Source organism: Malaya genurostris, chromosome 1, assembly GCF_030247185.1.
Source record: "Malaya genurostris strain Urasoe2022 chromosome 1, Malgen_1.1, whole genome shotgun sequence".
NCBI classification, from domain to species: Eukaryota; Metazoa; Arthropoda; class Insecta; order Diptera; family Culicidae; genus Malaya; species Malaya genurostris.
The window spans coordinates 163,963,647-163,991,306 of NC_080570.1; the positions used below are offsets into that span (position 1 = coordinate 163,963,647).

Genomic DNA, 27,660 nt, shown 5'->3' on the forward strand with positions numbered 1-27,660 from the left:
CTGGTTAACTCTAATAGCTGTTATGCTGGCTAAACTGTTATACTGTTATAACTGTTATAGTGGTAAGCTGTCATAACTGTTAAACTTTTATAACTGTTATACTGTTATAACTGTCGGACTGTTTACTGTTATAACTGTCATAACTGTTATAACTGTTTACTGATAAAATGTAATAGCTGTTATGATGTCATAACTGTTATGATGTCATAACTGTTATACTGTCATATCTGTTATACTGTTATAACTGTTATACTGTTTAAACTGTTAAATTGTTATAACTGTTGCAACTGTTATAATTGTTTTACTGGTAAACTTTTCTACTGTTAAACTAGTATAACTGTTATAAATGTTATAAATGTTAAGCTGTTATAACTGGTCTTTTAACCTGTTTCATCTTTTTACTTTACTGGCCGTTATTACCGTTCTCACTTCTACTTCCACTTACGCTTCACTTTCACTTCATAATAACAACAAGCTCATCTAGTAATTATTTTTTTCTCTGAAGCGACATCCGTGTTAAAAACCTACAATCACTTCACTCGGTTTTCACCGTGTAGTGATACCCGTAATAAGGGCCACTGTTACCTTTTTTGTGTTTGCTTTATTTGCTGTTTTTACTGTTTTATCTGTTTCACTGTTTTACCTTTTATACTGTTTTATATTTTTTATTGTTTTACCTTTTTCACTGTTTTACCTATTTTACTATTTTACCTTTTGATTGTTTTACTGTTTTTACTGGTTTACCTTTTTCAATATTTTTCCTTTTTTACTGTCTTTTTTTTAAAATGTTTTGCCTATTTTACTGTTTTACCTTTGTGTACTATTTTTTATCTTTTTTAATGTTTGAACTTTCGCACTGTTTTACTTTTTTATTACTTCACCTTATTTACTGTATTTACTGTTTTACCTTTTTACTGTTTTATATTTTTTACTGTTTCACATTTTTTATTGTGTTGCCGTTTTTGCTATTTTACATTTTTTTACTGTTTGACTTTTTTTTTATTATTTTGCTTTTTCTACTATTTTAAACTTTTTTCTGTTTTACCTATTTTAGGTTTTGCTTTTTCATTGTTTTACTAATTTGACTGTTTTACGCTTTTTTACTGCTTTACCGTTTTAACTGTTTCACTGTTTTACCTTTTCTACTACATTACCGTATTTACTGTTTCACCGTTTTTAACTGGTTGATTCTTTTTTTTAAACATTATTTGTGTTCTCCTAAATCTAAGTGCTTCAATTTTTGTATAACCCCTCTTTTTGGTGTTTTTGTGATTATTCTGATTTGTTGTTTGTTTAGTTTTTCTCCTCTGCTATCTATTCTGATTTTCAAAAAAAACTCCATTCTCCATTTTATTCCACTATATTTAACACACATACAGATACCAGTATTTCGGTGTGCTATTGGCAACATTCGTCAGTGTATCAGTTCTAAGTTTGAAGAAGTACTGGTATCTGTGTCTGTTACTTAGTCGTAGTGGTGAAATAGTAAAGATTTTTTTTAAATATGGTGTAATTAAATGGAATAATTTTTCTTTTCAAAATCGATATTCTGTTTTTGCTCTATTCTGTTGTTACTCTGCTTCTCTATTCTTCTGTTTTTCTATGCTTCGACCTTTATTTCTTTATTATCTTCTGTTCAGTTCATCGGCTGTTCTGGTCTTTCGTTCATTTCGATGTTCCGATGTTCCGTTTTGGCTCTTCTACACAATCATCAAGCTTACCTCAGTTCCTCGATTATAGAGCGGTTTTTCGAACCATGGCCACCGGATCGTGCGGAATAGAGTGTTCCGGAAATCTTCGCTGAACAGACAGTATATGTAGAAGGTGAGCGAATAATTGATCAATTCGAGCAGATTTGCTAACGCTCGAAATAGCTAAAATTGGAGATAGAAATATAATTAGCAAACATTTTCTTCGTTAGGGTTAGCTGCTAGCACCTGGAAGGAATAACTGGATAAATGTTCCGATGAAAGTGTCACGTGGAGAATCGCCATCGGAGAAACGCAGATCAGGAAAAGAAGCGAGGTGCTACCTGTTAAGCGGGGGATTAATAAATCAAACTTTGTCCGGTGCTATCAGCTATCAGCACTCACCTAGTAGCATCATAAGCCGACGTTCTTCGGCATACTTTCGCGGATCTTCGTCCTTGGTGTTGATCCGGGACAGCGTCATTCGTCGACGCTTATCACAGGTACGGCGATACACGATCATTATCCTTAAGTTAAAGCCGGCAATTAGCACCGTCGGGGCCAACTTGAAGACAATCTCTAATATCACCTTATAAATCTGCAAGAAAAAAAAAGAAAAGCTTTAAAACAAAGCCTCTATCTGCTAGCAGAGGTGTACTTACTGAATAAAATAACGAATCTAAAAATTTCATATTATCGCGCTTATGATACATTATTGTTCCATCGGATTGTAAGACACATTTAACGATCTCGCCGCGCAGAACCGACGGCAGATAGATGAGAAAGGTAAGCACCGCTATCAACCAGACGGTGATCCTCGGTGGACACATTCGTCGGATGTGGCCTGGATGGCACACGGACACATACCGTTCGATCGTCAGCACCAGCAGCATTATCACTCCGACACCTTCACATGAGCAGAGAAAATCTTAGTTGGCGTCGTCGCCGGTTATTGTTTATATCATCTAACACACGTTACCTAGGCAACCGTTGCCGAGAAACAGTTCCAGGTGAGCCGAATAGAACGCTTGGCCAAAGTTACGCCATCGGCCCGAGTCCCGGTGGATCAACATTCGCATACCGAACGGAACAGCAAAGATAATTGCTAGTAAAGCGGCCGCCGAGTAGCCTGTTGGAAAAGAAATAAAACCGAGAGAAAACGGTGTAATTGGATCATCGTTTATGTGCTCCTGGGATTGCTTTGCGGTGTGAATGCAGGCCGTATTGCAACTGCCGATTGAATGGAGGTCACATTCGAACGCCGTCATATTTATTCAACGAAGGATAATCAAATTGTCGATTTTGTTTTTGTTTTTATCTTTTTTTTTATCTAGTACATGTATTCTGCGCATTTCGACCGAAACCGATGTTGACTTTTGCATAAATCATGGATTAATGGCGAATATGATATAAAATTATTCCCCTTGCATACTAGGAGACAATGTGAGAGGCACAAACAATGATTGTTGATTCCAAAAGCGCGTTCCATTGTCGCGGCGGACGCCTCGCTAGGGGAGAGCATATTTATCAAAATAAACACCAACAAATTACCGCCAATGACATTTCATAACCATTTCATAATCTTTCGTCGTAGCAAGCCACGAAAACTATACGGCACGTATGAGCAGAGATGCCAGATAAGTTAGTTGCAAGTCATATTATTGGTTTTGAAATACAAAAAAAAGGAAAAGGCGATGAATTGGTGTAAACAATCTCATTTACGCGTCCAACAAAAAATGTTCAATCACAGAGTGGATGTGAAGAATCTTATATTACATTTAAATTTTTTTTATTCATTTATGCGGGGCACAGAAGAGTTAGTTTCTTTCAAACTATCAATTAAATATGGAAGGGTTTTGATGAACATTTCCGTTTCGAGAGATGCAATGTTATATGTGGCGTAACCGACAAATCCCAGTGTTTTTCAATGCAACAAAATTTCTCGAAGATAAAAGCATCAATTTCGGAAGACTTAGACGTTTGAAAGCTACTGTTAGGTTATTTGATAAGCTCAAGAAACACATTATCATCAATAATGAGATCTACTGTCTCTGTTCGTATGAACAATTTTCGGACTATTTTCCCTGCGATATTGCTTTTTAGAACTCGAGGTATCGATATTGTATCCGATTTTATCACAATTTGTAGATTGAAAGTCGAATGATTGACAAAATAATATTGCGACTCTACTAATGGAATGACTATTGGTACAATAGCCGTACTTGAGTTAGATTGTATAGAAGGATTTGGGGAATATTGCTTGTGATATGAAATTTTTCCCGATTTTTCCGGTGCGCGAGATAAAAATTCCCGATTTGTTTTAGAACAGGCTCCAATTGCCTAAGTTATGTACTTTTTTTTAAATATTTAACTCATTCAACCTGTAAGTAGAAATCTCAGGACCAAAAGAACAACGAGAGTATCTTGATTTAGAAATAGGATATACTTATTATGAGAATTGCCTTTCTTGCCTTTCGGAGGGCTGAGTGTCATATACCGTTCGAATCAGTTCGTCAAGATCAGAAAGTGTTGAGCACTTAATTTTCTCAGAGTTGGCTGAACCGATTTTCTTGTGGTCCCATACAAACTTCATTCGGATCCGACTTCCGGTTGTGAAGAGGTGAAGATCTGGCGAGTGAAAATATTAGCTCTGATCTTGATTAGAAACTGTTTCTTCGCTTCGAGAGCCTCCTTGTATCAATTATATGATTTTGAGTGCTGTTTTGTTAATTACGCTCCCGCAGCATTCAATATAGCATTATCAACAATACGCCGAGCCAGGATCAGGGTCTTTTCGCTGAAAGCCATTTCGCCGAAAGCCATTCCACAAAATCCGTCATTAGTCTTAATATCGTAATGGGAATTGATAAAAAAAGAGAAATAAAAAATGATTACGTTTACTCCCGTTTTGTTGACCTACAATCGTACTTCTGACATGATCCAGGGACTTGAATAATTTTTGTCGGTTTAATCATGATCCTCAGAACGGAATTCCCAAAATAACTTGTTGACATTATTAGTGTACCTATCAGCTAATTGTTTGCGGAATTTTCCGATAACTGAGTGCAGATGGAAAAAAACATCTAATGCGGCTTCCCCACATCGTTTTGTTCGTATGCTATCCGACAACTATCGCTACCGCTCGTTCGGACCTAACTGAAGCAAAGAAACCCAGCTTTGAGTAGACCGGGCAAACGAGGCGGTTAAGTGGTTGCGCCACATGTGGATATATTTTTATTTTATTTTATAGTAAACAGATTCAATAATGGTGAGTGCTTTTTGCATATATTTCTACCAATAATCATTCTCTTTTGAATAGGTTTTTCAAAGGTCTGGAATGTATGTAACTTCTTCCAGATCCCTCAAACTAGCAAATGTTCCGATAAGACGCAACTAATTTGTATTCATCGTCCAAAGAATTCGATTATTCTATTTCGATTGAGAAGAATAGAGAACTATCATTCTTCAATAAAGAACTCTCTAGTGAATTCCAATACTATTTTAGTCTAGTATAGTCCAGAGGAAAAAAGTATACCTTAGGTTACCAATGAATGAACAAGGAAGGATTAGACGGGTGAAGCTGCTGATGGTATTTCTTCTAAATCATGTCTCGATGTAGCTAGCGGTATTGCGGTATAATCTGGCATCTCGTTGTCGCTGGAAGCTTGTTGCTGTACACTTTCAACATACGCAGGTCAATCGACATGAATATAATCGACATGGGTCGCAAATTTGCATTGTAGTATTCACAATGTTAATTTCGTACTGCTTGAAAGCAAAGTGTTCAATCATACTATCTGGTACTTTACAACGCTTAGACGAACAAGGTTTTCCATTATCACGAAAAGGTCTACAACAATTATATTTTCCCATCATTAAATCACACTCACTGAATACTATAGTTTGTTGATGCTAGTTTTCACACAGACGCTTTGTATTTCAAAAATGTACTTTTATAGTTGGGTATTCGGTAATCTTTTATATAAAAGGTAAATTTTTATACCTAAAAGTAGGTATTTTTTTCAAAATGGCGATTACCCCCTCGTTGAACTTGCGATTTTTATAAATTAGCGATTTTTCGTCGATTTTGTTTTCAAAATATCTCGAAAACAGCAGCTCGCATCGTCTTGATGTCAGAGAATAATTTATTCAAAATTTCAATAATTTAACAAAATGGCGTATTCTCATGAAATTTTCTCGAATAATTCCTCGTGTATCTTGAAATGACTGCTTTTAGGAAGTAGCTTCGTATGAGCTTTTTCATTGAACGTAGCTTGGAGAATAATATTTCATTGCTCAGATACCAGATTCCTACAAAAAAATCGTTTTTCGAAAATTGTTAAAAAGTTTTTCCCAGAGAAACTTTTTTATTTATCATCTCTCCAACTTTTTAAAGCATTCATTAGTTTCCTTGTAACTTGACGTTTTTTTGTGACATAAAACTTTAAAAAAATCGTACGGTAAAATAACTGAGAATTTTGAAAAATAAATTTTATTTTCGATTTTTTCTGTGTATATTTTTTTAGAAAATTCGATTGATTACCAACAACATATTTTCTGTAGAAACTATAGATTTCTAGTTATAATTATTCAAATATATTAATTAAAATTCAGTCCTCAATAACAGGAAATCAAATACTCCTTGCAACCGGTGTGTAAGGTCAAAGTTGACAGCCTTTCTCAATTTTGTGAATCCTATTGGAATCATTACCAAGATAACAACACAAATATTGACATTACCCGGACAAATTGTGATGGAATTAGGGCTATCATTAGCCCACTTGAAAATATGAAGGCTTCTAAGAATGTTAACTGATATTACTTTAGCATGCAAACTTATCTGAAATTTACTAGAAATCCATTATCCATATTATCCTTTTTTCCATCAAGAGCAATCAATGTGCTGTTATTGATAAAAACTAAGAAAGCTAAGTCACGCTTCAGGAAGTTTTCAGAAGAAAGTTCCAGCTCAATTGAAAGCTGGCTGCAGTCGATTTTTGGTGACCTATAAAACGTTGTTGCAATACCGATTAGCAAGCCCGACAAATAAAAACAACTTTAAATCATCCAGGCCCTGCTTTCTCAGAGGGGATCACAGGTGTGGATTTGCCACATACTATATCACAAACTGATTCAATTACGCATTTAATCAATCCTGCTGACATTTCCCACAAGAGCAAAACCACTGACCGTAGAAACGCCCTAAACGAGAGAATAAGGAACGTATTCCCCTGCTTTGGCCTTGTCGTGTCATTTAACGGTGAACAACGAATTCCAGCTGCTGAACTCATTACTGTTTCATTGGGCATTTACTGGAGTCCCGTTTCCCTTAATTTTCCCTTCCCACAACAGTGGGTGGTAGATTAATCAAACAATCAAATCAACGGCACATTTCGTCAATTGGTGGTGCTGGCTACACTGGAATCGATTAGTGGCAAAGCATTCGAAATGCATCCCTCAATACGCAGTAGGCGCCGTCAATCTGGATGTCATGCAAAGAAAATTGTAGCGTAGTGAAAACGAGTTTGTTTAGTGGTACAGTTTTTTTTTGCTGTGTTTATTTCTCCATTGTTCCTTAAGTGACATTTCTCACAAAAATAAACTTACGAGAAAACAGCTGGCTGATTGATAGGTACTCCACTCAGAGGGAAGCATTTCCAAGTGAATCCCGATGGAACTGCTGTTTTCCCCCCGTAAACGACAGCATTTTTATCTCCTTCCATACCCAAGCTAACAACGCCAGTTCAGGGCCATCTTCTACGGTCTGGGGCCAGTAAAAGTTGATGGGCGGTGGAAATACCACGGGTGGCAAATACGCACCGCACATCACAAAGAAGCGTATCGCGTTAATGCTCAATTAGCGCTATTTGCTGCCTTTTGTACGCGCTTGCCGGAAGCGATCGGGACCATAATGATACAATTTATCTGTTTAAAATTCCCGGAATGGGTCTGGAAACTGGCACTAATTGTCCAACAAAATTAAGGGTGACAGAAAGCTTTTTTCCCTATGAAAGCAATAGAAACCAGCTAACATGAAGCACCTAATTCTGTCCCCACTTGGAATGGAGTTCCCCCCCCCAACAGGCGGACGCCGCACGCACTCACTCGCTCGCGAAATTAATGTAATTGCATTTCTCCAGAAACTCCATCGGGACACGATCATTGCTTCAGGACCTGAATACAGTGCCAATAACAGCTTCGGTGGCATTTACTGGATTTGCTCGTTCAGTCGTTAGGGCCACCAAATGGGAACGCATTAATTGCCAATGGAGGCAGCCTGTGTGTGTGTGTGTGTTTTTGTATGTCACATGAACTGAGCAACATCATCGTCGCCATCATCATCGCAGTTGGGCGGAAAAAGTGCGACAGAAGATAAGAAACAACAAAGCGTGCCATGGCGGTTGCTAAGCATGGCACCATTCGGCCCCTTGCGGAAAGAAGTGCGATTTGTTTTAAATTTTAATTTCTTTTGTTTGTGAATGACAAAACCAACGCACGAAGACCATTTGGAAGAATAACCGAAACGGACAACGGCAGGTTATCAGTAGTCGGTTTTTAGCTTCTGAATACTGGATCTGGATCCGGGAACTCAATTTTGGATTGGATACTGGAGCGTAATTATAAAATTGAATTCTAAATTTAGAGTCAGAATTTAGTTCCAGATTACAGATTCGACAATTAAAACTTTGACTCTGGAACTGAATTTTAATTCTGAAATATGGAACTGGTTTTTTGACTAGATTTTGGAACTGAATTTAGTCCCTCAATTTATGTTTCAGAATTCGAGTTCTGATTAGGAATTTCAACTTCAAAATTCAGGATATAATATGAATTTTAGATCTAGAATGTGGAACTAAATTTAAGATCTGAGCTCCGAGCCTGAATTTGATTCCTGGAGTCTGTTTCAAGATTGAACTCCTAAACTTAGCTTCAGAATTTAATAATAGTCATAACAGTTATAACAGTCAAAACAGTAATGACAGTTATAACAGTTTTAACAATTATTACAGTTATATCAGTTTTAACAATTATAACAGTTAAAACAGTTGTACAATTATAACAGTTAAAACAGTGAAAGCAATTAAAACAGTTTAAACAGTTATAACAATTAAAGAAACAGTTATAACAGTTATAACAGTTATAACAGTTATAATAGCTATAACAGTTAAAACAATTAAAACAGTTATAATAGTTATAACAGTTATAACAGTCAAAACAGTTATAACAGTTTTAACAATTATAACAGTTATAGCAATTTTAACAATTATAGCAGTTAAAACAGTTGTACAATTATAACAGTTAAAACAGTGAAAGCAATTAAAACAGTTTAAACAGTTATAACAATTAAAGAAACAGTTATAACAGTTAAAGCAGTTATAACTTAATTTCGTACTTGGAATTATATTTTGGAATTGGATTCAGTACCTTTGTTCAGGTTCGGGATTCAAGTTCAGAACTCAGTTCTAGAACTAAAAATGAGGATTTTAAAAATGAGTTCAGTTACAAAATTCTAGAACTGAATCCTGAACCACGTTTCTAAATACTGGTCCAGAATTTGGGCTCTGATGTATTTGGAGTACAAATTACTCCAATTCAAGAAAAAAACCTACTCAACTTTCAATCAACAAATTGTGAAAAAATCTTTAAGAAGCAATATCAGAGAAAAAGTTGAAGCATCGCAAAAACCCGAGACGAATGCTTATATTTTCATCTAACCATTAGAGTCAGTCTACCGAACAGAGAAAGCAAATCTGTGCCGTTATCCTGTTTGAAACTTCTACGAAAATCATTGAGGTTTTTGGTACCTCGTTTGTGCTAAAGTGAGCATGACTGATTTGATTGTTTTACCATAATTTGATTACAAGTAGGTTTAGAATTTTCCCTACACAAAAATCTCAGAATTGCGGAAGCAAATAATGTCTTCATGGTAATAACCAAATCATATATATATAACAGGGCTGAAAAGTCACCACTTGTGGCTGAACACCCAATTTAAAATCTTAATAATTTAATTTTAACTCATATTCCAATAAATAGTTATTTAAAAAAAAAAAAAAAAAAAAAAAAACCATAATTTGAAATTGAAATTTTTACACTAATCACCCTGTAATTCCGGAACCGCAAGTCGGATTAAAATGAAACTCAGAACTTTTGAATGGGACCGCAAGATCTTTTATTTGAATCTAAGTTCGAAAAAATCGGTTCAGGCATAATCGAGAAGAGTTGGTGCAAAAAGAAGTCCCAGTGTTATACACCATTCGACTCAGTTCGATGAGATGGGAAAACATCTGAGTGTGTGATATTTTTACCACTAAATTTCCTCAGAGAACCGATTTTAACCATTTTTAGCTCGTTTGAAAGCTACCATCGGGGCTATTGATCGAGTTCGAAGATCAAATGGCTGTCTCTCAGGGTTGCCACATTTAAATCTGCATTTCTTATATGGAGGATCAAAAACCTGTATTGAAAATCTGTTTATAAAAGTGATAAGAAATCGAAGCACAAAGGAATGAAAATGTCTTAAGTACCCAAATTTAAAGAGACCAAAACTTTTCTTGGTCTGAATTTTACGAGATGATGTTGTAGTTGGAAAAACGTTGAATGTTGTTTGTGCGTTTGAGCCTCTCGAAATGATGATTTGACGAAAAACTTTTAAAATCCAAATAGTCTGATTGTTTTCACTTTCGTTTATCAGGTATAATGCAATCTTTCTATTTGACTACCTTACGTTACGACCAAGGCCATCATCTTTCCATCTTATCAAAAGTAATCCTTGATATTCTCTTTTATGTAAGTTTTAACCATCTTTTTAGAATTGAATTAACACATAATCAGGATAATGGTTTTATTTCGAGAAAAAACAGTACCAATTAAGCTTGCTTCATTTAGAATTGGAACAAACTTTTGCTCATAATGTGGCGCTCCTGGTGGACGGATTTGGAAGTTCTTGGCACCCACGTGTCGGGAATTTTGTCCGCTTCACGTATGATTTTTGACATTCCGCAAATCGACTGTACTTTGTAAACAATCAACATGGTAGCCGAAAGAAGGGAAAATTGTGCACAGTTATTTGGAAAATCCATTGTGGTCTGCATCTAGGCTAGCTAAACAGCTGAAATTGCCCAGAAATATCGTATGGTGCGTTATCAAACGGTATAAGGAAACACTGACGACGATTCGGAAGCCTCAAGCCAATCGTCGGAGTGGAACTGTCGACCGGAAACTGTGTGGTAAGATTTTGAAGATGATTAAGAGGAATCCTAATCAGTCGGACCGTGATTTGGCCAGAAAATTCGGTGCTGCCCAAAGTACCGTGAGGAGAAGGAATCAAGTCGTATCGAACTAGCAAACAGCCAAATCGAACCATAAAACAGAATAGTGTGGTCAAAATTCATGCTCGGAAACTATATGACCAGGTGCTGACCAAGTTCGACGGGTGTCTTCTGATGGACCATGAAACCTATGTCAAGGCTGACTTTGGGCAAATCACAGGTCAAAAATTTTACTTGGCAGCGGCTCGGGGGGATGTTTCAGCTAAATTTAAATTTATTTTTGCCGACAAATTTGCAAGAAAAATTATGATTTTGCAGGGCATTTGCAGCTGTGGCAAAAAAACGAAAGTTTTCGTTACAAATAAGACAATCGCCCTTATTCTGAATAACGTCGTATTGATTTTACGTTCGTATTTCATTTGTATTCCTAATAACGCTAGCAAAACCAAAGGTTGCTAGGATTCGATCGAACCACATTCGATCGAAAAATCAATACGTCGTTATTCAGAATAAGGGTGAATGACATCGGAACTTTACCAAAAAGAGTGTCTCCAAAAACGAATTTTTCCGTTCATTCGATCCCACGACCATCCCGTAATGTTTTGGCCAGATTTGGTAAGCTGTCATTACAGCAAAGTCGTTCAAGAATGGTATGAAGAGAATGGAGTCCAGTTTGTTCCGAAAAAACTTAACCCACCCAACTGCCCCCAGTTCCGCCCCATTGAGAAAGACTGGGCAATCATGAAGAGGAGACTCAAGGCAAAGGGAAAGGTTGTCAAAGACATCAATCAGATGACGACCTGGTGGAATAAGATAACTAAAACGATGGACGAAGAAGGTGTGCGCCGCCTAATGAGCCGTGTTACAGGAAAAATTCGAGAATTCTTTCGAAACCGTGACGAATAATTTCATCCGTATTTTTTTTTTAAAGTATGAAGAAAACGCTTCATTTGTATAAAAAAAGATCTTGAATTTAATAATAAATAACTGAAATACAGGCAACCTATCATTAGGTTATTTGATAAGCTTACAATACTAATGACCGAGGATAGAATCTTACAAATCTTTTATTGAGACTATTTAAATGGCAAGAGAAAGGCATTAGCAAACCTTTAGGTGCATTGAGAAGGGGTTTTTTTTTATTTTAAGCTAAGAATGCTAAAATCAATCGAACTTCAGTTGTAAAGTTAAGGTTTATAGTCTTCCTTTTCAGTTAAATAATTTTGAATCATTTCGATCAAATAAATAGGATCTGGAAATCAGACTTTTTTGGTTATTAAATCTTTGTGCCAAACCATTTGTCGAATGCTTTTTCTATGTCTAGAAGAGCGGCTCCAAAAGATTCGTTTGCTTTTATCAGGCTCTTTACTCTAACAAGCTGATGAGTAGTTGAATGTTCGAGACGAAATCCAAGCTGCTTCGGTAAAAAAAATAAAGAATTCTCAAGATATTTTCTTCAAAAAGTTTTCTCAAAGAAGAAAGTAAGCTTAATGGTCGACAACTGGATGTTTCTGCTAGGTTTTTATCGGAATAACATTTGCGTTTTTCCATTTCTCGAAAGTCGAAGAGAATGATCGATGTCAAATTCACATGTTGTTCGTTCTAGAAGATTTCGCTAGTAAAGGATTTTAGGATCAATATAGCCTTGATAAAATATTCAAAAATAACAATTAGATATGAGAGAAGTGAAGCAAACTCAACTCGCAAATTTATCATTTCCATGAAACGTCAGATACAGTTCAACAGACAAGAATCAACGATTTCGCTTCCGGTCATCGCACGGGAATTGCTGTTGCCTATATTGGACCCGACACAAAAACAAAAAAAGTCCGAAACCGGGAATCCGAAGCCTCTGTGGCATTCATCAAACAAAGCTCCAACCAATCGCAGTATGCTGTGCCGTCTGCCGACTGATGCCGGCTCGAGTGAAGCGTCGAACGGCGGTTGCCAGTGTGATGGAACACAGAAACCAATGTAATTAATGGTTGGATACACAGTTTATCGAGTGGTAAGGAAGCGATTTGATTACACGCATTTTCCAGTGGGCCATGCATGAACCGACATGAGGTACAGTAGAATGATTGATTGCGAAAAATGAATTTTCTCAACACAAGACCGGAGCACTGGCACGACCCCTTTCGTCCGGATGCACAGATTGGTTGACCATAATGATATGATATGGTTTGAGTTTGTTGGAAATTTAGTTAAGACTGGGTTGGAGCTGCTGCGACAATCGAATTCTGAAGTGTTTACAACCAAAAAACACATGTCCAGTAATTTTATCAAGATTGCCATTATAAGTAGGGAGAAAAGTAACTCGAAAAGGTCGCCAAGAGCATATGGTTTCTTTTATTTTTATTACACCACTAAGACTGTGGCTCTGACACTGCATATTCTCGCACGGTTTCTTGGTCAAAAACTGGAGGTTGTATGCGAAGCTGTCAAAACAACTCCCAGCCATATCCAACGGGATCCGTCGTTTTGGGGTAGCGCACATTCAGCAGCCGCACACGTTCTTCCAGTTCTTTGCTACGAAAGCCTTAGAAAGGTTACACTGAAAGATAAAAACACGTCATGAACAAAAGATTTTTTTCTGCATATTTATTTCGCAAGGAAAATTTGATTTGCAATTTTCCAACATTCACTTGGAAACACCTTCGAGATAATTCATCTGCGAAACCTAGTGAGTGAAAATCAACTTGGTCTAACATTTTCAGTGTATATATGACTAGTGACAGCAGATATTGCTTTTTATTATTCGCAAATATTTACTCGTCTGTCTTCCTAACAACAAGCTGTCGTCTGGCGGGTTTGTTGTTCACTTTGGCATATTCATATTAACGATAGTGTCTTTTGATTGGAGCGTATGGACGCGCATGTTCTCGGTGTAACAAGAGAAAGGCAATTCCACCAATGGGAACGAACGATGTGGCGAGAAACAAATCCGCCCGCATCGTAGCCTACTGCGATGCGTTGGAAACTAGCACGGTTGGAATTTTAATCAGCCGGTGGCTTGGCTGTTTGCGTCCTAATTGAAATTGGTTGGCTTGGAGGCTTTCTGGGTCTTCACGTTCGTATAAACCTGCTGGTAGAAGTTTATGAATTTGGGTCACGTTTCATTTTTGTTGGCCAACTTGTTACAATTTCGCACCAATCACGAACCCCGCGTCCCCATTGAATCGTATGTAACCGATGGCAACCGCATGGTTTTCCTCCATCGAAGAAGTCGTTGACATTGTAGACGGATTATTGGCCTATGTGAGTGCCGGCGATGGTTTGCCACCTACACGAGAACACGATGAAATTGGATTCTCATTCACAATCAAGAAAAACGGGACCAGAAGCAGACGGCGGGTGGCGGAAATAGATAAATTTTCTCCGAAACCGTGCGGACATTGAGACAGACCCGGTTCACCTTAGAAATACAGTGCCGACGGGAAGAAACAAAACAATAGTCGCTTATCGAGACAGAAAACATGAATGCGGTTCGCAAAATGACAGCTGACAGGTGGCAGGCAGCGGAAGGTCCCGGTTGTTGCTTTATCATGGGTCGGATGTAAACTTTACTGACCGGGATGGTACGACAAAACGAAGCGCAACCGTGTGAACGGAGCCATCCGTTTCCATTTCTTTGTTTTGTTTGGAAAAGATTTTCCCATTTCGAAATATTTTCACGCACCGGAAGCTCTGAGAATCAACAGCTTGTTCGGTGCAAATTTCTTTCGTGGCAAAATTCCGGCTACATATTGGCAGAATAATCACCGAACAAAGGAATCGACAGTCATGTTGTTGTTGGGTAGGGTTTAAAATTCTCCGTCCTGGTAGAAGCTAGCGCTATTGAACCCGAAACAACCACACAATCAATCTTCTAAGGTATGTGAGTCTCAGTTTCAGTCTCAGACTATGGACTTGAATTGCTTGAAATCGGTTTCAGCAGTCATTAGACACAGTATTCATCACCTTCCAATAGCAGCAATCATCAATCTTCACCAAAACAAACACATAAAGAAGCCGTACAATCTTGACAGATGCCATCTCTAAACCAGAAGTACTTGGATAGCATTAAAGTATGTCATGATAACTGCTGTCGTTTCCGTTTCATGTCACACATACATATGTTCGCCCTGCTAATAACACCGATTAGCCTACTATGGGCGGTATATTCCGATCGTTGTTATCACCTTAATTGCGACCGTTCCTCGTTCCATTTTACCGCACGAACTTGACCCAACAACGGGAGGGCAGAAATGATGTTCTACACGTATGATGTTCGTTGGAAACACTAGCCTTAGTGATATACACTGAACATTGTAGTAGGTCCATATATCTCAAGCGGTCTAACCATATTGGAACAGGTCCAGTTTGACCGAGCAACTTAACCTCAAATTGGTCTATTTCTAGTGACCATTGCTCGGATAGGCTGTGGGGAGGGTGTGATAAGGAAAACCTACACAGAATTAGAGAGGAAGTCACGTCCTGTCCGTAGGTAATATTTCATTCGGATTTGCGTCGCTCGGTCACCGAATGAAAGCAACTGAAAATGAGCTGCAAGGCTGTGGCAAACTTTGAAATGCGACTATGGCAGTTAGATTAACTTTTTCTGTTGAATTGCTGACTAGGTACTATGAATATACGTATAACATTGAAGTGATTCTCTTTATTTGATTTAGTTGATCATAAAGATAATGTCAGTCCAAAATCCGTAATCCAAGATGCAGAGTCCACAGTTGAAAATTCAAAATCCAAAGATCAAAGACCAAGGATCAAAGACCAAAGTCCAAAGACTAAAGACCGAAGACCAAAGTCCAAAGTTAAAAATCCGAAACAGAAATTCCAAAGTCCATAGTTCAGAATACAAAGTCCAAAGTTTAAAATTCAAAATCCAAAGATCAAAGATCAAAGTCCAAAGACCAAAGACCAAAGACCAAAGACCAAAGACCGAAGACCAAAGTTCAAAGTCCAAAGTCCAAAGTTAAAAATCCAAAGCCCATATTCCAAAGTCCATAGTTCAGAATACAAAGTCCAAAGTTTAAAATTCAAAATCCAAAGATCAAAGTCCAAAGACCAAAGACCAAAGACCAAAGACCAAAGACCAAAGACCAAAGACCAAAGACCAAAGACCAAAAACCAAAGACCAAAGTCCAAAGACTAAAGACCGAAGACCAAAGTCCAAAGTCCAAAGTTAAAAATCCGAAGCCCAAATTCCAAAGTCCATAGTTCAAAGTCCAAAGACCAAAGACCAAAGATTAAAGACCAAAGACCAAAGACCAAAGACCAAAGACCAAAGACCAAAGATCAAAGACCAAAGTCCAAAGACCAAAGTCCAAAGACTAAAGACCGAAGACCAAAGTTCAAAGTCCAAAGTTAAAAATCCAAAGCCCATATTCCAAAGTCAGTTGTAGTTCAGAATACAAAGTCCAAAGTTTAAAATTCAAAATCCAAAGATCAAAGTCCAAAGACCAAAGACCAAAGATTAAAGACCAAAGACCAAAGACCAAAGACCAAAGACCAAAGACCAAAGACCAAAGACCAAAGACCAAAGACCAAAGACCAAAGACCAAAGACCAAAGTCCAAAGTCCAAAGTCCAAAGTCCAAAGTCCAAAGTCCAAAGTCCAAAGTCCAAAGTCCAAAATCAAAAATTCAAATTTGCGTGAAAAAAACCACAAAATCAAAGAAATTATTGCTATGCTAAATGTCTCACAAATGCATGAAACTGAAAATACTGAAAATTGACTGGAAATGTAGTGATTTTCAGAATGGACAAAAAAAATGTTTATGCCAAATGTCTTAGGAAATCATGAAACGTCGAGCTCTGGTGTAATCTAAATAAAATTTGTTCATCAGGTATACAACTTTGCTTCCGCCGTTTTTTTCCAAAATTGATAGCTTTATTGCGAAAAAGTGCTTACAGATGTATTATTCAAAGTATTGTCCGTCGCTAGCGCCAACTTTCTCCCATCTTTCCAGGCAATTTTCGGATCCCAGCTCGAAAAAAATGAGTCCTCTTTTGACGCTATCCATGAAGCAATCCATTTTTCCAACTCTTCGAAGGATTGAAAATGTTGATCTGCCAGACCGTGTGCCATCGAACGGAATAGGTGGAAGTCAGAAGGGGCGACATCGGGGGAATACGGCGGGTGGGGCAAGACTTCTCATTTCAGCGTTTCCAGGTACTTTTTGACCACTTTTGCGACGTGAGGCCGAGCATTGTCGTGTTGGAGGATGACTTTGTCATGTCGCTCTTGATATTGTGGCCGATTTTCTTTTAGCACGCGACTAAGGCGCATCAGTTGGGTTCGGTAGCGATCTCCTGTGATGGTTTCACCCGGTTTTAAGAGCTCGTAGATAATCACACCGAGCTGATCCCACCAAATACAAATCATAACCTTGGCGCCGTGAATATTCGGTTTTGCCTTCGACGAAGTAGCATGCCCGGGCTTTCCCCATGATTTTCTGCGTTTAGGATTATCGTATCGAACGTACTTTTCATCACCGGTTACGATTCGATGTAAAAAACCCTTACGATTTTGTCTTTGAAGCAGTTGCTCACATACAAATGGACGGCGCTCGATGTCCCTCGGTTTCAACTCGTACGGCACCCAGTTTCCTTCTTTCTGAATCATGCCCAGGGCCTTGAAACGTTTAAAAATTGTTCGCTGACTCACTCCCAACGATTCGGCAAACTCTTCTTGGGTTTGGCAGGAATCTTCATCAAGCAATGCTTCTAGTTGTTCATTCGTTCTTTTACTCACAGCAGCATCACCGTAAGTTTCTGAGAGCATTCGATGTGATTCAGCAGCATTTTTTTTCGAATTGTAACAGAAAAGTAAAACTTCCCGCAAATGGCGAGAATTGGGCACATAAACAGACATTTTCGAGCGTGAATAATACGAACACAAGAACAACTGTCACTGAAACGGCGATGACAATTCGTTAGGCACTGTACACACTCACTTTAAAGGCATTATGATCTATGCATTTTGACCAGCCTCAGCCGGTACAGCCATCTATCGGAAAACGGCGGAAGCAAAGTTGAACACCAGATAAAAATATTCGAAAATTATAAGTGTCAGAGAGTAGATCGGAATAACGGCATTCCATGCATTTTTAGAACAAAATAAGGAAACACGTAGAAAAAGACCTCAGTCTAAGTCCAAAATTTGAAGTCCAGAGCTCAAAATCCGAAATTCAAAGTCCAAAATCCAAAGTAGACCCAAAATTTGAAATGGAAGGTTCAAAGTTGCAAAATCAAAATCTAAAGTCCGAAGCAAACATTTAAAGCCCATAGCCCAAAGTGCAAAGTCCAAGGAGCAAAGCACAAAGTTAAAAGTCAAAAATCCGTAGTCAATTCAAAACTCGAAGTTAAAAGTCCAAAACTCCATATCCAAGGTCCAAAATTTAAAACGCAAAATGCACAATCTAAAGTAAGTCCAAAATTCGAAGCCCATAGTTCAAAGTCCAAAGCTCAAAATCCAAAGTCTAAAACTCAAAATCCAAAGTTCAAAGCATAAAGCCTAAAGTCCAATATCTAAAACCCAAAGTGCAAAGTACTAATCCCAATGTCCAAAGCTCTAAATTCACAGTCCAAAATTTAAAGTCTAAAGTCCGAAGCAAACATTCAAAGCCCATAGCCCAAAGTGCAAAATCCAAAGTCCAAAGCGCAAAGTCCAAAGAGCAAAGCCCAAAGTTCAAAGTCAAAAATCCATAGTCAGTTCAAAACTCGAAGTCTAAAGTCCAAAACTCCATAGCCATGGTCCAAATTCAAAAATGCAAAATCCAAAATCTGAAGTCCAAAATTCGAAGCCCATAGTTTAAAGTCCAAAGCTTAAAATCCAAAGTCTAAAACTCAAAATCCAAAGTCCAAAGCATAAAGCCTACTACAGTCCAAAATCTAAATCCCAAAGTGCAAAGTCCCAATCCCAATGTCCAAAGCTCAAAATTCACAGTCCAAAATTTAAAGTCTAAGTCCGAAGTAAACATTCAAAGCCCATAGCCCAAAGTGCAAAGTCCAAAGTTCAAAGTGCAAAGTCCAAAGAGCAAAACCCAAAGTTCAAAGGAACTTTTAAACGACCAGCAGCTGGATGACGCAATCGCTATCGTTGGAAGCGAAACTCACACTGCAAATGTCCAACAGCAGATATTGGTTTATAACTTTCAATCAATTAAGAATGTTATGTCAGTTTAATCCCAATTGAACTTTCTAGTTTTTATTAAAGTTTCGCAAATTCTAGTGATATTTTAAAAAATGAGAAATACAAGTAAAGCATAGTACAGGTTTTACATCATTAGTGTGGGAACTATTGACTAAAAAAATTGTTTGATTGGGTAGAAGTTTGTTGTTGATTCAGATTGATTGAATATAAGTTTAAAAATTGAGCTCTTCGTTTAGTATACAATAAGCACTCCAAATAATAGCAATGTTTTTCCAACATGAACTTAATTTCAAAGTTCAAGTGGGCAACGTAGCCAAATTCTTACTATATGAAATGGATGTTATTCGCAACTCACTCGTTTTAAAATGATTATAAACGAACGCTTAGCTTACAAGGAAATAATCTTCTGGCGTTTTTTATACTTTTCTCGTTCAGTTAAAATCTACGGAACTGGGGTAGTGACAATCTGGCAACACTGCGGTAGGTCAGGTCCGGATGTATTTTGGAAATTTCAAATTTATCGAATCAAAAGGTTGGCTTGAATACTGGACAACGCTGATATTCACTGCGAGACAATCGTCCTTGTGATGGCTTATTTTTCATCCCATCGAATAGGAAAAAACCTGTTTCAATCCACCTAGTGGTGAAATGATGCCTTTCTCATGTTACTTCTATTTTCAAAAACATCGCCAGAAGATGTTGTGAAGAATTTTTTTTCCATTCTTGAATAAAATAAGAAACTTTCTTTGCGTATAAACACCAACATAAGCTTTTCAAATTGTAAACAGTTATTTCAAGTTGATAAGAATTTTCCTTTATTCTGCATCGTCGCACTAAATGATTAAACACACTTTACCCTATAGTTCTGGAACCGGAAATCGGACCCGGATGAAATTGAACAGCAACCTATGAGACTGTAGAAACTTTAATTTGAGCCTGTTTGTGGAAATCGATCAAATCATCTCTAAGAAAATTGAGTGAGTCTCGCTTTAAACATTTTGACCACTATTTCTGGTACTTCTGGAACCAGTAAAGCCAAAGTCAGTTCGTTTAGTGAGTAACTAATATAGCCTACAAATTGAATCAGTGTTAAGACAAATCTAGAAGAATTTTACCCTTACGTACCCAGTGGCGTACCAGTTTTGCATCGTCATTTTGAATGACGATTTGAATGTTTTGACACTCATAGCCCTATAATTTCGGAATCGGAAGTCAGATAAGGATGAAATTGCACAGTATATTTAAAGACAATGAGAGCTTTAATTCGAATCATTAATCGTGAAAAACGGCCTAACCGTTGCTGAGAAATCGACTGGAGTTCCGTTTTTGGAGGTTTTCTTCACTATTATTGGTTCTTTCGCAAGCGGAAACCGGGGAGTGGTAGTCCCAAAGTAGTTTTATATATTCATTAACTAACCAGATCTGCTAGCTAGATGAATTTAGAAGTAAGTTTGATAAAACTGTGCACCTTGTTTCGCCATCGCTTGTGAAAAAAAAATGAAATTGAAAATTTTCACTAATCGCACTGTAATACCGGAACCGGAAGTCGGATCTGGATCAACTTTTTGGGGACTTTTTAAAGAATTTCAAGACCTTTTATTTGCTTCTAAGTTTGTGAAAATCGGTTAGGAAATTTCTGAGAAAATTGATTGCATATTTTTTCCTCAATTTTCACATATTTCTTTGAAATTCCGGAACCGGAAGTCGGATCCAAATAAAACTCAAGAAAATTGTATAATGTCATAAAACCTTTCATTTGAGTCTAGGTTTGTGGAAATCGGTTCAGCCATTTCTGAGAAAATTGAGTGACATTATTTGTCTCACATACACACACACATTTTGTGATGTCGACGAACTGAGTCGAATTGTATATGACATTCAGCCCTCCGGGCCTCGGTTGTAAAGTCGGTTTTCACAGCGATTGCAAAATATGAGAAAGGCAAAAGGACGTAAACAGGAAGTAGTTACTATTCGCTAGCAAGCAGCAAGTGCAAGTGATCAAACCATACATAATTTAATCATTAATTGATCGACAAAGACAAATTTATTATCCAGTAGTAAATTGAAAAATTCATAAATCAAGTTTTCTGTAGTCAAGATTTATGACAAAAGTTTACTAGCATTAATGTCAAACCCAAAACTTACGCGACATTCGCCTCGCCGCCTTGGATCAACATCCAAACCCCATCAAGTCACCCTCATAGACCAGGAAGCAGAGAAATGTCAAAAGTTCGATACAATTTCCGGTCATCAATCGTCGCCTGCTATCTTGCATCGAATTTTACACTCCGTTTCCCACGTTCGCTTTCCGATCCATCCGTCCGATCGAGCGGCTAGTTTCCACATATATTTTTTTCCCGCTGAGTGCAGCAATTTTTCACCGTTTCCCGCTCGTCAGCGTTGTCGTTTCAGCCACCACCACCAGCACCACGACAACGGCTTGATGTCGGATCGGATGACGACAAATAGCGGGTTTGTAGTGGCGAAAAAAAAAATAACATCTCTCGAAACCATCATCGGAAGCCCCTTCGCTCCGACCCGACAGCATATGTGATGAGATTGAGGGCGTGATGCAATCAGTGCCACTGCTTTCACTACTGAATCTGCGGTATATATCTTCTTTTCCGGTACTGGATTTGCTATGAAAACTATACTCCCCCTATGGGATGGGTGGCACTCCTGTGGGTGGTAAAGCTTCCAGCAGATTGCATGCACTTTTCCCGTTCCCACTACTCATTTCAGTGCAGTATCCTTGACTTGGTTTTTGCATACCTTGTGGGGTTACCCCGCACAGAATGATTCGTATTATCTGACGTGGCTCATCCATCCGATCACAGTTGGCTGGTCAGAAATGTTGTCAACGGGAACGGGAAAATTTCTTGAACATCCCCCCTCCCCACGACAACGGAAAGGGTTTCCCAATGACACCGTCCAGTCACCGCTCGCTCAGTCTTCGATGATGCAACACAAAACACACTACCATGCACTCCCGTTAAGTAAACTAGTTTTCAGTTTATCCTTCACAGTCACTTGCCGACCGAAATGGAGTTGGCAGACACAGGAACTAACTTTTTTTTTCATCACGAGTTTGGATGGTGAGAGGAAAAAAAACAAATTCCGTTTTCGAGCAAGAAAACAATCTCTGGCAGCTAAGCATGCCATGAAAGTGCATCCGTTCGGCCACTGTTTTATGGCAGGCGGGTGGTGAGATGCAAGTAAAAACTATGTTTTGCAAGTAAAAACTATGTTTTTAATGTAATTTAAATCCGATGCTACTGAAACGGAACAAAGGCGGGGGTTGGATTCTCCGACGATGGTTGCGATTTGTCACCCCAGAAAACTGCAAAGCAGAACAGCTGTCAACTCCTAATGCGGAACATTAAGATTAATTACAGCGATGGAAAGCGTTCGCCGGGATGAGTACACTGGCTACGTAGAGATCACTGATTTCAAAATAACTTGTTAGTTCTAGCGTAGATTCTACTGAAAAAATAAGAATAAGTATACTTATCAAAGTGTTAATCTTTCAGCTGACACAAAAACATGACAATCGTCTATTCCACGAATCACTGCTCCATAACAATGCGTATTTCCCACTCTAACCGAATACAAATAACGTTGATTCAATCTAATTTACCATTTATCACAGTACAAAGTCGTCCACAAATCATTCTTTTTGCTAACCAGGAAACCTGAAACCGTCGAAAATAGAGGAATAAATGTGAACATATACACGACGATATATTTGCCACTAAAAACACGGAATTTTAAAGTTGTTTTTTGAAAGACTTTTGTTTTTTGAAAGTCGAACTTAAAAGCCTATATTTTCTGAACGTTCGAATTTGGAAAATCGAACATAAGAATTAACGCACACACACATATATATTTAGAACTGGCGTACGCTTATATTCGAACCTGGGTTTACGAACTCAAGGCTTCGAACCGCTCTGAACTTGACACTTCCCTCTTCGGGCTTCGACTTTCAGCAAGTCTTATGACACGACACTCAATGTATAATGGGAATAGAATTAGGTGACTTCGAAAAATGGGATTCGAACTACGAGAAATGGATTTCGGATTCGAGATTTCATATAAGAATTTTTTGATTTGAGTTTCTTAACAAAAAAAAACTACAGATTTTATATACCAGATTTAGACCAACTCCACCGTTTTGCCTTTCTTATATAGAAAGGCTATGCAATCACTGTGAAAACCGACTTTTGAACCAAGGTTCGGAGGGTCGAATATCATACATTTGACTTTTGATTTTTGACTTTTAACTTTTGACTTTTGACTTTCAACTTTAGACTTTAGGCTTTGAACTGAGACTTTAGATTTTTGACTTTTGACTTTTTTGACTTTTAACTTTTAATTTTAGACTTTAGACTCAAGACTTTGAACTTTAGATTTTAGACTTTTGACTTTAGATTTTTGACTTTTGACTTTGAACTTTAGACTTTAGAATTTTGACTTTTAACTTTAGACTTTAGACTTTGAAGACTTTGATTTTTGACTTTTGACTTAACTTTTATCTTTTGACTTTAGACTTTTGACTTTGAACCTAAGACTTTAGACTTTTGACTTGACTTTTGACTTTAGACTTTACTTAAGACTTAAAACTTTAGACTTTAGACTTTTGACTTTTAACTTTTAACTTTTAACTTTTGACTTTTGACTTTTGACTTTTGACTTTTGACTTTTGACTTTTGACTTTTGACTTAACTTTTAACTTTTGACTTTAGACTTTGAACTTTAGACTTTTGACATTAGACTTGACTTTAGACTTTTGACTTTAGACTTTAGACTTTGAACTTATCGATTTTAGATTCTAGATTTTAGGTTTTAGATTTTAGATTTTAGATATTAGATTTCAGTTTTTAGATTTTAGATTTTAGATTTTAGATTTTAGATTTTAGATTTTAGATTTTAGATTTTAGATTTTAGATTTTAGATTTTAGATTTTAGATTTTAGATTTTAGATTTTAGATTTTAGATTTTAGATTTTAGATTTTAGATTTTAGATTTTAGATTTTAGATTTTAGATTTTAGATTTTAGATTTTAGATTTTAGATTTTAGATTTTAGATTTTAGATTTTAGATTTTAGATTTTAGATTTTAGATTTTAGATTTTTGATTTTAGATTTTAGATTTTAGATTTTAGATTTTAGATTTTAGATTTTAGATTTTAGATTTTAGATTTTAGATTTTAGATTTTAGATTTTAGATTTTAGATTTTAGATTTTAGATTTTAGATTTTAGATTTTAGATTTTAGATTTTAGATTTTAGATTTTAGATTTTAGATTTTAGATTTTAGATTTTAGATTTTAGATTTTAGATTTTAGATTTTAGATTTTAGATTTTAGATTTTAGATTTTAGATTTTAGATTTTAGATTTTAGATTTTAGATTTTAGATTTTAGATTTTAGATTTTAGATTTTAGATTTTAGATTTTAGATTTTAGATTTTAGATTTTAGATTTTAGATTTTAGATTTTAGATTTTAGATTTTAGATTTTAGATTTTAGATTTTAGATTTTAGATTTTAGATTTTAGATTTTAGATTTTAGATTTTAGATTTTAGATTTTAGATTTTAGATTTTAGATTTTAGATTTTAGATTTTAGATTTTAGATTTTAGATTTTAGATTTTAGATTTTAGATTTTAGATTTTAGATTTTAGATTTTAGATTTTAGATTTTAGATTTTAGATTTTAGATTTTAGATTTTAGATTTTAGATTTTAGATTTTAGATTTTAGATTTTAGATTTTAGATTTTAGATTTTAGATTTTAGATTTTAGATTTTAGATTTTAGATTTTAGATTTTAGATTTTAGATTTTAGATTTTAGATTTTAGATTTTAGATTTTAGATTTTAGATTTTAGATTTTAGATTTTAGATTTTAGATTTTAGATTTTAGATTTTAGATTTTAGATTTTAGATTTTAGATTTTAGATTTTAGATTTTAGATTTTAGATTTTAGATTTTAGATTTTAGATTTTAGATTTTAGATTTTAGATTTTAGATTTTAGATTTTAGATTTTAGATTTTAGATTTTAGATTTTAGATTTTAGATTTTAGATTTTAGATTTTAGATTTTAGATTTTAGATTTTAGATTTTAGATTTTAGATTTTAGATTTTAGATTTTAGATTTTAGATTTTAGATTTTAGATTTTAGATTTTAGATTTTAGATTTTAGATTTTAGATTTTAGATTTTAGATTTTAGATTTTAGATTTTAGATTTTAGATTTTAGATTTTAGATTTTAGATTTTAGATTTTAGATTTTAGATTTTAGATTTTAGATTTTAGATTTTAGATTTTAGATTTTAGATTTTAGATTTTAGATTTTAGATTTTAGATTTTAGATTTTAGATTTTAGATTTTAGATTTTAGATTTTAGATTTTAGATTTTAGATTTTAGATTTTAGATTTTAGATTTTAGATTTTAGATTTTAGATTTTAGATTTTAGATTTTAGATTTTAGATTTTAGATTTTAGATTTTAGATTTTAGATTTTAGATTTTAGATTTTAGATTTTAGATTTTAGATTTTAGATTTTAGATTTTAGATTTTAGATTTTAGATTTTAGATTTTAGATTTTAGATTTTAGATTTTAGATTTTAGATTTTAGATTTTAGATTTTAGATTTTAGATTTTAGATTTTAGATTTTAGATTTTAGATTTTAGATTTTAGATTTTAGATTTTAGATTTTAGATTTTAGATTTTAGATTTTAGATTTTAGATTTTAGATTTTAGATTTTAGATTTTAGATTTTAGATTTTAGATTTTAGATTTTAGATTTTAGATTTTAGATTTTAGATTTTAGATTTTAGATTTTAGATTTTAGATTTTAGATTTTAGATTTTAGATTTTAGATTTTAGATTTTAGATTTTAGATTTTAGATTTTAGATTTTAGATTTTAGATTTTAGATTTTAGATTTTAGATTTTAGATTTTAGATTTTAGATTTTAGATTTTAGATTTTAGATTTTAGATTTTAGATTTTAGATTTTAGATTTTAGATTTTAGATTTTAGATTTTAGATTTTAGATTTTAGATTTTAGATTTTAGATTTTAGATTTTAGATTTTAGATTTTAGATTTTAGATTTTAGATTTTAGATTTTAGATTTTAGATTTTAGATTTTAGATTTTAGATTTTAGATTTTAGATTTTAGATTTTAGATTTTAGATTTTAGATTTTAGATTTTAGATTTTAGATTTTAGATTTTAGATTTTAGATTTTAGATTTTAGATTTTAGATTTTAGATTTTAGATTTTAGATTTTAGATTTTAGATTTTAGATTTTAGATTTTAGATTTTAGATTTTAGATTTTAGATTTTAGATTTTAGATTTTAGATTTTAGATTTTAGATTTTAGATTTTAGATTTTAGATTTTAGATTTTAGATTTTAGATTTTAGATTTTAGATTTTAGATTTTAGATTTTAGATTTTAGATTTTAGATTTTAGATTTTAGATTTTAGATTTTAGATTTTAGATTTTAGATTTTAGATTTTAGATTTTAGATTTTAGATTTTAGATTTTAGATTTTTGATTTTAGATTTTAGATTTTAGATTTTAGATTTTAGATTTTAGATTTTAGATTTTAGATTTTAGATTTTAGATTTTAGATTTTAGATTTTAGATTTTAGATTTTAGATTTTAGATTTTAGATTTTAGATTTTAGATTTTAGATTTTAGATTTTAGATTTTAGATTTTAGATTTTAGATTTTAGATTTTAGATTTTAGATTTTAGATTTTAGATTTTAGATTTTAGATTTTAGATTTTAGATTTTAGATTTTAGATTTTAGATTTTAGATTTTAGATTTTAGATTTTAGATTTTAGATTTTAGATTTTAGATTTTAGATTTTAGATTTTAGATTTTAGATTTTAGATTTTAGATTTTAGATTTTAGATTTTAGATTTTAGATTTTAGATTTTAGATTTTAGATTTTAGATTTTAGATTTTAGATTTTAGATTTTAGATTTTAGATTTTAGATTTTAGATTTTAGATTTTAGATTTTAGATTTTAGATTTTAGATTTTAGATTTTAGATTTTAGATTTTAGATTTTAGATTTTAGATTTTAGATTTTAGATTTTAGATTTTAGATTTTAGATTTTAGATTTTAGATTTTAGATTTTAGATTTTAGATTTTAGATTTTAGATTTTAGATTTTAGATTTTAGATTTTAGATTTTAGATTTTAGATTTTAGATTTTAGATTTTAGATTTTAGATTTTAGATTTTAGATTTTAGATTTTAGATTTTAGATTTTAGATTTTAGATTTTAGATTTTAGATTTTAGATTTTAGATTTTAGATTTTAGATTTTAGATTTTAGATTTTAGATTTTAGATTTTAGATTTTAGATTTTAGATTTTAGATTTTAGATTTTAGATTTTAGATTTTAGATTTTAGATTTTAGATTTTAGATTTTAGATTTTAGATTTTAGATTTTAGATTTTAGATTTTAGATTTTAGATTTTAGATTTTAGATTTTAGATTTTAGATTTTAGATTTTAGATTTTAGATTTTAGATTT

At 34.5% G+C, this 27,660-nt stretch overlaps 1 protein-coding gene across 1 annotated transcript in view; it reads right to left on the reverse strand.

Annotated features, from left to right (window-relative positions):
• Positions 1-27,660, reverse strand: part of LOC131426636 (probable G-protein coupled receptor B0563.6) — a 67,772-nt gene that overhangs the window by 4,384 nt on the left and 35,728 nt on the right. The window contains exons 4-8 of the mRNA XM_058589496.1: positions 2,668-2,817; positions 2,351-2,595; positions 2,094-2,286; positions 1,938-2,032; positions 1,722-1,874 (exon numbers count right to left, since the gene is read on the reverse strand). Of these exons, the coding sequence (XP_058445479.1) occupies positions 1,722-1,874; positions 1,938-2,032; positions 2,094-2,286; positions 2,351-2,595; positions 2,668-2,817 (836 nt within the window). The remainder of the gene's footprint in view (positions 1-1,721; positions 1,875-1,937; positions 2,033-2,093; positions 2,287-2,350; positions 2,596-2,667; positions 2,818-27,660) is intronic.